We start from the raw sequence: 11,230 nt of genomic DNA on the forward strand, positions 1-11,230 counted from the left end.
GCGTGCGTGTGTGCCCACACGTTTTCTGCCATGAAAGTATTCAACATCCTGCTTCAATCTAGGGTCACGGTTTGAACTGAGGACATGTTAACACTGTGGCAGGAAATGTTTTGGTTTGGCAGAGGCTGTATTGAGTGAAGGATTGTGTGTTTTTTATTGATCACTCAGAGGGCCAGACGCACAGATGTGCCAATTTTCACTCCCACTTAATAACTCTGCCACATGACCAAGCTGGGGTTAGTGGGAGCCTGTGGGAGCATGACATGAACACACGCTTACAGTAAACACTAGGTTTAGCTTCATCATGTGATGGTGCTCCTCACCCAATGCGCTTCGTATTTCCCTACCATTCTCATTCCTCCTTTCTTACACCGTCACCGTTAAACAATCCCAAATGCCTATGCTGTGAATAGTGCAGCAACCAGATGCTCAAAGCCAGGTGCTAAGGGGAAAAACGGAGGATGCAGAAAGGAAGGAAGGTATTTGTCAGGCGAAGCAGGGTTCGAGCAGGAAATAAAGTAGAAAGAGAGGATGTATTTAGGGACAAGAAGTGCAGAATAAAAGGTGGAAGGGGTTAAGAAGAGTCCTATCCGTACACACCACAGGCTCAGGAATCTTAAACTGTGGGATATCTGGAATTCAGACTCAATCGCCCAACGGAAATTACCAGGGAGGAGTGGGAGGGGGTCTACCAATGTTAGGTCAGGACAGAGTGCAACTCCACTGCAGAAAGGGCAGAGAAATAAATCCTCTTTACTTTACTTTTTGCATTAATGGATGGCAGAGGAGTCCTGATCTCCTGCAGGGACATTCTCAGGTTGATGTGGACTTGATTCGCAATTTGATTAAAAATGCCACTCTTATTTTAGAAATTTAAGAACATTTAAGAAAAGCTTAACTTTTTTCAAACAAGCAGCAACATGATTGTGGTGACAGCAATCTTGGGAGGATCTGGATTTCCACGATGGAAAAATGAAAAAAGAGGAAGAAAATGGCCAATAATTAATAGTTGCAGTCCCCAGACTTCCATAGCTTTATGACCCAAGTCTTTTTGTATATACAGACCCAAAAAGTAAATAATCATGCTTAGAAGAAAGTGTTGGAAATTGTGGGGATATCTGGTAAGTTATAGGCTACTACACGTACATGTACATGTAGAAAATTGCAAAACAGCCTAATTTACCATTTTAACTAGGTGACAGGCTGTGCCTGTATGCAGAGGGAGGGATGTTGTTTGTGTTTACATGTGATGAGTGTAGGAGGAGATGGGAGAAAATTCAGGAAAAGAAAAGAACACAACTGCCCCTCTGGTCTCTTCTGTTATTTTTCTCCTGATACTGAAAACTAGGGGATGAGGAGAAGGGATCAGGCTGTAACTACTGTCCAAATGTCCGATTCTGTCACCTGTTCATTCTACCCTGAGCAGAAGGCTTTACATTAGTAACACATTACACATTAGTTACGGCATCTGAATTAGACATGAGACGTTTCCTCCAGTACCTTGAACGGACCCTATGCCAACACAACTTCAGATGGGCTGAAACCATCATGGAACTGATTGGAGGCACACAAAATTTTACCTGTCTTGGTCGATGGTATTGGGCCGACACGGTCGACAATGACCCATTTAAAAGGTGTCCCAAAGGCAGGTATGGTATGCAGGGGAGCCGGAGGAACTGATTTGGTTTTCTTAAAGTTTGGCATATGCAACCCTTTGCACAGAATACAAAATTCACCTTAAAATTAGGCGGGAAGAAGTGTTTCAGAATTCTGTCATGGGGTTCCCAGATGGCCTGATCAGACATTGTCATGTGCATTCGCTAAGACTTGTGTAATTGCACAGTCAGGATAACGATCTGGACATTGGCACTCCAGTCTTCACTTTTATGTTGTTTGGAGACCGATTTGTGCATGAGAACACCCTGGTCAAGCAGATATGATTGGTTCTCACCACACCCACCACCAGCAGCTGCCATAAAACATTTCTCCACAAATGAGTCACCATTTTTGGTCATCGATAGAAAATACAGGTCGATGTTTAACTACATATTTCACAGCTCATCAAGTCCGCACTGTCTAAATGAATGCATGTACGTGTGTGTGTGTGTGTGTGTGTGTGTGTGTGTGTGTGTGTGTGCGTGTGGTTAAACTATTGAATGTCAAATTGAAACCAATCAATAGGGAATAAAGTTTTCTTTAGTTCTATGTTTAATCAGGGAAACTACTAAAGCAATGTTCTTTGTTTCATTCTCTGTTGCCTGAACTTAAAAAAGCCATTTTGTTGCCCAAAGTCGGAGCGATTACGCAGAATAGTCACAGCATTTTTCTCTCATTTCCTGCTTGTTTTGGACCAGTTCGAGGGACTCAAATCTGCAAATCCAAATATTTGTATGACACAGACAAGGCATATTTTTAGAATGACACATTTTTGTAGTGTTTAAACGTAGCTTAGCTCTGTTCAAACCACACTTGATTTAACATTTTACAGGCTTTTGTTATGCTGCACAACCCTTTGTGCTAGCATTCCTTTGCATCATTCAAACATGCACAGCTGACCCACACACCTGTGCAGCATCTGGTTTAAGCATCCTGTGACCACATTCTCAATGTTAGCTCTATACTGCACAAATGTGAGCAATACAGGAAGATGCGGTTATTTGTAACTCAAAGCATGCTGGTGTTTGATTTCCCATAAGCCCGAGCATGTGTCCCAATAGTGTGTTCGTTGGAAGAGGTACAGGGGGTAGAGGGAATTATGGGAGAGCAAATGCTGTGTCTGAAATGTGCGCTGAAGGGAACATATGGTCATAATCACAGAGGATCAGTGCAGCATGTCCTCCAGAGCAAAGTCATATATTAAAATCATTTTACAGACTGTTTTTGTTTTTGCTACATAACAGCAGTGTCCACCATTGTTTTATGTCAGGCTATAATACAACTTTACCTTAGTCTGGTACAAAGAGGTGCTTCGCAAGACCAGCGAGGTTAGGAAATTCACTATTTTAATATAGCATTTTTGAGAGTTTTGAATCACAATGGCACAGTATTTAAAGAGCATGACAGCCGTATGTGTGGAGAATCTCACTTGAGCATTAAACAGGCCAAACACAGTGACACTTTGTCTAATCTATCAGCCCTAAAATAGAAACTCAAACAAAACATGCAGAGTATCAGTGAGAACAGAAGGAGAGGCTAAAAACAAACCCACTAAAACAAGAAAAGGAATGCAGTTCCAATATCCAGTCATCTCCGATCACCATCAAGACCATAGTGGGTGGGTGTGAGCTGTGGGCTGCCCTCCTGTCGAAGGCATTAAATTCAAATGGAGGGTTGACTCAAGAAATCCACAGTCTCAGAAGTGTGCGTGATACTCGAGTCAAGATGTTGAAGGAGATGAAATCAGCACAATTCCCATCAGCTAACCTAGAAAAATTGATGGCATTCATGTTTTTTTCAGATGCGACTGCCTGATAATGCTGATGTCACTATGACAACAGTGCTGCTTGGGACTTTCAGGCGGCGCACCGTAATTTGATAGGACAATTAAGTGTCAAAGATGCTGAAGGACGTGGTAGGTTTACTTGACTTTGGACACATTCCACCTGTATTCATCCTGGATGTTGTCTGTTCAAAGATGGTTCCCTGTCATTGATAAAACCTTGTAAAAACTGTTATGTTTCATCAGTACTAACTGGGCAGGAGTCCCTCCCAATCTACACAACTGAACCCAGTTGTGCAGTTAAATGTGTGTCTGTGCAGGGTGGGGGCCATATCGAGCCCCCACCCTTGCCACATGCACATTTTACACATTCTACCTTTCTGCAATGTAAGTGCTGGAAATGTGTGTGGGGGAGTTTGAAGTCTTTGAGGGGTGGTGGCGGGGTATTAACTGACCGCATTAACCAGAAAGATTGCCTCCTGCACGGGGTGGAGTGGTGTGTGCGTGCGTGTGTGTGTACACGTGTGTGTGTCATGCAATACATTCTGTTCAGAGGCGGAGACAAATACAGGATGTGATACAACCAGACTTCCACTTCCCCAGACATGCCCCCGTGGCTTCAGCACAGTGCAAAGAGCGCCTTCTATTGGTCACCAGGTGTCACAGCAGCGGTGTGCTGGTAAAATTCCATTGCCTCAGATAAGGGAAAGACTGGCCAGTGAAATTATTTTGATAAGAATCTATGGAATCTTGCATCTTCAGGAATCACAGTCATGTGTGGTTGGAAAAAGAAAAAAAAAAAGTCTGATAGAAGATTATTCTGCTCCTTTTCGCTCTTCCATGTGCTCCCTGAAGGCCCGGCCAGACCCCACCCATCTTAATGCACAGAGACCACGCAAAGCTTGAGGTGAGGTGGTCGGGGAATCCAGAAAGGAAAACTGCAACACGAACCTGATCCCTGACATTACACATTACCACAATGAGAATAAAATCGCCCCGTGCTAGCGTTTCAAAGGGTTGTTAAAGATTAACGCTGTTAAAAGCTTCGGCGCTCCAGCCTCCATTTGGGGATTTGAAAGTGCCGGAGGCTTTTATACAGAGACAGCATCCGGCTCCAATCTGGACCACCGCTGCCTGACACCTGAAAGGCAGATTTTAATACAAGGACATGACGTCATAGCTCACGTTATGCAAGGTTTGTGTGAGTAATAGCATGTGTAATTCTAAGGTGCCTAAACCCACTGCATTAGGCAGATGGTTTATAAAAACACATGAGCAGCCATCTTTCAATAAAAAGATTGTGTAATCTTGTGTAATTAAAGTAAGAGGGACTGTATGGAAATGTTTATAGTTCGTGAAGAGGAGGCAAAGAGAATAGAGAGCCCCATTTGCACAAAGACTGGCAACGATGGTTGATATCTGAGGTGTTTGTGGACAGTGTTGTTTTCTGCAACTATAAAATAATTGACTTAAATACTTGTTTTTGGTGGATTTAAGAAACAAGAGAAAACGTGTCTAGACAAAGCTCTTTTCAAACTGGGTCTGAACTCTAGTCTTTGTTCAGTGACACAACTTTTTAGGATTCACATCATGCTGAATAAATCAGAGTGAGACTTTTGAACCACCCAGTGATTATAAATTTGCATACGCAGAGGTCAGTCTCAAGCATATCATTATCACGTCAGATCCGAGGATATAATGACCACGGGCTTGAACCTGGCCTGTCTCCAGGCCTGGAGTTATCCTAAACACTTGTTTGTCTTCTGCCTAAAGAGCATTAAACTGGTCAACAGCTGTGTGGGGCTCGTCTCCTCACGTCATAGGCTTGTAGTCTCCCCTGGAGACCCCGGGACTGTGTATACAATGATTCACATGAGTGCCTGCCAATGTCACAGACGCAACAGGCCAGTCAGCCCTGATCATACAGATTAATCCATGAGCACTCTTGAAATCATTCCTTTACTGAAAGCTTTAATCCCACCTCAGTGTCACTGAGTATACATTCATCCGCTGCTCTTGTATACACATAAGTCCTTATAGGAAGATCTATTTTGCATAAATATTGTGCATAATTCAACAAGTTTATTGCTAACTTGCTTCTACTGAACATATCCCCCCGCCATGGGGTTGGAATGAAAGGCGAACAAAAACTCACTTTACTTGTGCCTTGATTTTCGAATCATCATAGCCAGGGATTCTTTGATCTCCAAGCTACCAGGCTGCTACGACCACTGTTTCTTTTTACCACTATGTGCAACTGAAACTTAAGTTCACCAAGCCTAGACATACAGTATCTTCTACAGCTATAGCATATGCTCTCACCTGTATGTGCGCAACGCTAGATAGCAACTCCAGGTTCATCACCTCTGCAACCTGTAGCACTTTATGCTTCTTACCCAATCTCAACTTGTGAGTAAAACAAAAAAACACAGCCAGATCCATCTGAACCTTTCTCCTGAAACTCCTTGATTTTGTTACTGGAATTATGGTCCATAATATATCGGCTCATTCAGCGAACACTCGAGTCTTACTCTCGAATATTGTTGTCATAAAATGACTTAACAAGATGAGATAGAAGTTAAATAAGGAATAGAAAGAGCTACCTTTTGTTTCGAAGTAAATGTTGGGCCTACAGCACCACCTAGAGGCAAATTCGAGCATTTATTTGACTGCATACAGTAAGTATGGCGGCTCCCATGTAGGCGTGTTGTAAATTATTGCAACTACGCAGGACCGTTTATATTAGCATATAAATATTCAAAATATTGCCAAGTACTGAATTTATTGGCAATTTAAGTTCCACCTCTTTCCAGCTGCCATGGATATTGTCTATTCTGTGCTGCAGCGAAAGAGAGCCTGCACAGAGAGGAATTATGGAAATATTCTGACTCTCCTTGGTGATCTTGATAAGGTTGCCATTACAGGGGAACAGCTGGATACGACAGAAGTGGTGTCCCGTACGGGATCCTGAAAACCTGCCCTCCAAAGAGGGCAGCAAAGGCCTTGTTGTCCTGATGGAAGAAACAGTCCTGCAAAGATAACCCAGCTAACCCCTTGGAAAATAATCTAGAGTGTGGAAGATCGAAGGGACTATAAAGACAGCTCAACTTCAAGGGTCAAACATGGCCTCCAGCGAGACAACTTCCCCAGGGTGGACAACGCTGACAAACAGGATTCATTGTAACCGCCCTCTTTGTTGCACTCCTTACTACATCAGTCGGAAGATTTCATGATGCTTTTTGGATACTATCAATGTCAGCTGAAGGATTTTCCTTCCTCTCATTTGTGTGGAAACAAAGGACAGAGGGTCTCGGCCCATTTTGGACTCAGAGCTTTCCCAGTCATTCAAATCCGAGTAGATAAAGTCAGGCTGAAACTGCAACTTTTCAAGAAGTGTCTGTAATCCTCCTGTTGGCTTATTTCCTGTGACCTCAACCCCAACGTTCCCCTTTTCATTCATGGCAAACCTTGTGAAACCATGACCTTTTCCTACACACCATTACATTCAAGAGGAGCAAGTGGTCTGCAGGGCACAGACATGTGAGCGTAGAGGGCTGAGCATGTGAGTCAGTGATCCACCCTCCCTCAGCCTGAGGCGAGGGTATCCCATGGTGCTTCACTGTGTCAACGTGGCTCCACTTCACGACAACATTGCGTCTGTGGGCCTTTGAGTGATGCATCTGGTCTTTGGTTTTTCAGGATTTTTCTTATTATTGTATAGATGTTATCCAAAGAAAGGTCATATTTTTTACCTGAAAAGCCTTTGCTGTTCTGCTCAGCCTCCCTTCTGAGGGGACGTGGAGCTTGTATCTTATCACCGTGCTTCTCTGTTTAACATCCATTCACAGATGCCTGACATGTTCCACTTTTAAAGGCAATGCTCATTATTCAGTAATACAAACAAGCTGGTGCAAACCTCCACAAAGCAGGTAATCCTATAATCCCATCGCAAAATAGATTACAGTCGATGCAGAACCATATGTATGAATGTAGTGGTGTAAAATAACAATTTTTTCTTATACAAGTACAATTCTTGTCGTACAAAGGAAGGAAAATAAATCTTCAAAAACACAATAAATCACGCACAACCACGCGATGCGTAACTTTAAAGCGTAAAGCTTAAAGATGTAGCGGAACCGTGTCAGGCAGCGGTGTGAGGGGAGCGCATGACGGGAGGGGGCGTGTCCTTCCCGGGTCATGTGAGCGTCATCAGCCGCCGGGGGCCGGACAGCTGCGGGCATCCCCGGCGCCATGTCAGCGGCCGACTGCGGCGCGTTCCTGCTCATGGATGCGGGGAGAGCCGCCACAGGAGCCGCGCCGTGACCACCGCACCCACAGGTAACCCCGCGGAGTTTAAAAGTCAGCACCTTTCCAGTGTCTGACCTTTTCTTTTCTCTCTCTCTCTTTTTTTTTAGTCGTTTTAAAGTCGTTTGAAGTTTTGTTCGCGTGCTCAGAGCCCCGTTTCAATTATCGGACAAGAATATTACGGAGGTTTTTATTTTCTTGAAAACAGCTCGTAACTTTCCCTCACTGCGTCCAAAACATGGTTTACTAATCTGAAGGGGAAACTAATTTTCGACTTAATTCGTCATATAAAAAAGTTATTAGCTAGCATATTGAAACTTTTATGCCCATCGACTTGATTTCATAGTTTGTGTCATGTCACAACAAGGGGAACCTGCATGTCTGTCTGTCTGCGTGTCTGTCTGTCTGTCTGTCTGCATGACTATCTGTCAGTATGCATGTCTCTCTGTCTGTCTGCATGTCTGTCTGTATGCATGTCTATCTGTCTGCATGTCTGTCTGTCTGTATGCATGTCTGTCTGTAGTGCTATCAGATGACATGTAAAGCAGCGGAGAAACATCTTACATCCACACCTGACAGTAAAATACAAATTAGGCAGCTGTTAACCTGACAATTCTGTTATTAATGCGTTATTACCATAGAGTGATAAGACTCACTTGACCAGGACCTGACTTGGCACTTTCTTTTTTTTAAAAAAATGTTATTTTAACTTTAAATAATGTTGAGAGCACTGTTCAAAATCAGCGTTGCACATGTATTGACATCAATAACAATAAAACAGCCGTTATATTAACGACCGTGATGAGTTATTGCCAATGCAGCAGTGTTATTGATGAGATTTGTGGATAATCACACCCCTCCATTTTTTAATAAAGCTGGCGTAAAACTAGTTTGTGGTCAGTGTGCCTGGAACACATTTATGTTTGTGTTTGTCTTTTAACTGTGACAATACACAAAGCTCCTCTTGGTTCAAACCACCCCTTTGGTGAGATTTGCTGCTTTCCCCTCGCAGATTTGCTCTGGTATGTGGGTGGAATGACTGTCATTTAGTCTAACCCGGTATGCTAAGCATGCGAGTGTGTGGTACGTGATTAGATTTCTGCCTAAATCCTTGGGTTTTTTGCAGCTGAGTCTGGGAGGGCGGCCTCCCGTGGCCGCTGATGCAAAGTTTAATACTTGCTGTCTCTTTGTCCTGCAGATTTGACAAAAATGGCAGCTGTGTACGCAGAACAGTGAGCTTGAGCTCTGGTTTGTTGGCTCTCACCGAGTTGGATCCAGTCCGAGGTTAGTTGACTCACCAGTCCTGTGATCAGGGTCCTCATGACCCACAGCAGCGGGGGTTATTCCACACATAAAACATGTAGGAAGTTTATTAATGAGCAGATTATTTAATAGGATTAGTGCAGCTACTGACTTCAATCAGCTCTGCTTTTAGTCTGAGGAAACAACAATGGCGCGAAGAGCTTACAGGAAGTTTAGGTGAACGCTTATAGGGAAGACTTTTCTACTTATCTCAACACGAGTCCAACTTTATCTGTTCAACATGTAAATTGTTAAATTATAGTTTGCCTTTCGGGGCTGTTCTGGTGAGAACAACTTCTCACAGCTGACAACCACAGTTGCCTGCAGCTGCTTCAACACAATTTAAAGGATCCTAAATCAACACTATTGCAGTTTCTACTTGGTCAAAGACACGTTTAAGATCTAAAGAACTCCAGCTCAACGCACGGATATTTCCTAGATTAACCCAACTCCAGAGACCAAAAGTAGTCCTTGTTTCAGTCGTCCTACACCTGCTTCGTATCATTAAATGTTATCCTTATTCCCCTGTTTTGTAATGCTAAGCTGACATTTTTGTGCTGCTCAGGTGAATCCGCATCCTGAAACATCCCGTCTCAGTAGCAAATTTTCCCCCGGCCTCGTTGACCGCAGCCATGATGTCCAAGTCTGCTCTGGTGAAGGTCATCCTTCTGGGCGACGGCGGCGTGGGCAAATCCTCCCTCATGAACCGCTATGTAACCAACAAGTTTGACTCGCACCTCTTCCACACCATTGGCGTGGAGTTCCTCAACAAGGAGCTGGAGGTGGACGGCCAGCAGGCCACGCTGCAGATTTGGGACACGGCGGGTCAGGAACGCTTCCGCAGCCTCCGCACACCGTTTTACCGCGGCTCCGACTGCTGCCTGCTCACCTTCAGCCTGGATGACGGACAGAGTTTTCGCAACCTGGCTAACTGGAAGAAAGAGTTCACATATTACGCTGACATCAAAGACCCTGACAATTTCCCGTTTGTCTTGCTGGGCAACAAAGTGGACGTGCCCGAGAGGCAGGTGACGGGGGAGGACGTGCAGAAGTGGTGCCGTGAGAATGGCGGGTGTCCGTACTTTGAGACTAGCGCTAAAGATGCTACAAATGTAGCATCCGCTTTCGAGGAAGCGGTACGTCGCATTCTGGCTCTGGATGACAGAGCGGATCACCTTATCCAGACAAACATGGTGGATCTGAAGAAGAAGGCGCACCAGAATACGAGCTGCTGCTGAGCCTTCAGGGTGATTCCAGCTCACACGCTGCCTTCACATCGACAGTAGTTACCGTATTCTCGGTTTGGTCCGGTTTAACATTTCTAAACAAATACAATCTTTTTATTCAGACTGTTATGTACCAACTATTGCCCCTCACACCACACAATATAAAACTACATAAAATGGGTTCATAAAATTCAAAGAACACACAAAAAAAACAATAAAATTGCTGTTCTCTCTTATGCACCATGTATTTGTTTCTGTTTTCAACAGTATTGATTTTGCCACAGTTCGGAGCACAGTTGCATGTTTGGACATCACTTATGCAGCAATTTTTTTCTGAAGCCACAAACGGAGTCATGATGTTATGTTCTGCCCCAAAAAGCAGAAGTTGCATCAAGCCGATGCTCCACAACTACTATTCCGTATAAATGGGATTCTGAGTTTGCACAAACCTTCTGTGAAGGTTGAGGAAAATACTAAACAATTGACTATACATTTCATAGAAATATTGAAAGAGCTATTCCGATAGGGATTTGGTATTTTTGGTGTTTAATGGAGTCTTGTGCAAGAAGGCGTCCTATCGTTTTTGTCCGCACGGGGGCGCCCACGTGCAGAGCTTTTATGAGTTACAGGTTGCAATAGATTCTACAGCCCTCTGCAGGTGTTGTCGGTAAATGACGTTGAACAGGTTGAGTTTGGAAAGTTCAGCCATAATGACGTGATTTCATAGGTAGACGGGTGTGATTATTACTTGCTGTTATTTTCATTCTGTCCAGTGAGGTCAAAAGATCAAAGCATCAGTTCTGTTTGAGCTGATTGAAAGAGAATCTTGAGTGACATTATTGCTAGTCCCTGTGTTCCTGTTACAAAATTAATTAATCTGCAAGGTTTTCTAACACAAACAGGATAAATGTGCAATACAGAGACCCAAACAAAAAGGACGAGGCGGGATGCAACAGTG

General features: G+C 43.7%; 1 protein-coding gene and 1 long non-coding RNA gene across 2 annotated transcripts; one reads left to right on the plus strand and one right to left on the minus strand.

Annotated features, from left to right (window-relative positions):
• Window positions 1-2,981: 2,981 nt before the first annotated feature.
• LOC130522055 (uncharacterized) lies at window positions 2,982-6,594 on the minus strand. Its single transcript, XR_008949535.1, has 2 exons — window positions 5,741-6,594; window positions 2,982-5,702 (listed from the first exon to the last, which is right to left on the minus strand). It is a non-coding gene; the product is annotated as an uncharacterized LOC130522055 (long non-coding RNA).
• Window positions 6,595-7,631: 1,037 nt separating this feature from the next.
• LOC130522054 (ras-related protein Rab-9A-like) lies at window positions 7,632-10,508 on the plus strand. Its single transcript, XM_057025995.1, has 3 exons — window positions 7,632-7,777; window positions 8,943-9,028; window positions 9,612-10,508. The coding sequence occupies exon 3, from the start codon at window positions 9,679-9,681 to the stop codon at window positions 10,282-10,284; it is 606 nt and encodes a 201-aa protein (XP_056881975.1). The 5' UTR covers window positions 7,632-7,777; window positions 8,943-9,028; window positions 9,612-9,678; the 3' UTR covers window positions 10,285-10,508.
• Window positions 10,509-11,230: the final 722 nt, after the last annotated feature.

This window comes from Takifugu flavidus, chromosome 3 (assembly GCF_003711565.1).
Source record: "Takifugu flavidus isolate HTHZ2018 chromosome 3, ASM371156v2, whole genome shotgun sequence".
Lineage (NCBI taxonomy): Eukaryota > Metazoa > Chordata > Actinopteri > Tetraodontiformes > Tetraodontidae > Takifugu > Takifugu flavidus.

What these genes read in the sequence shown, in the direction of transcription:
- LOC130522054 (XM_057025995.1), top strand. Translation starts at nt 9,679, where the DNA reads ATGATGTCCAAGTCTGCTCTGGTGAAGGTCATCCTTCTGGGCGACGGC.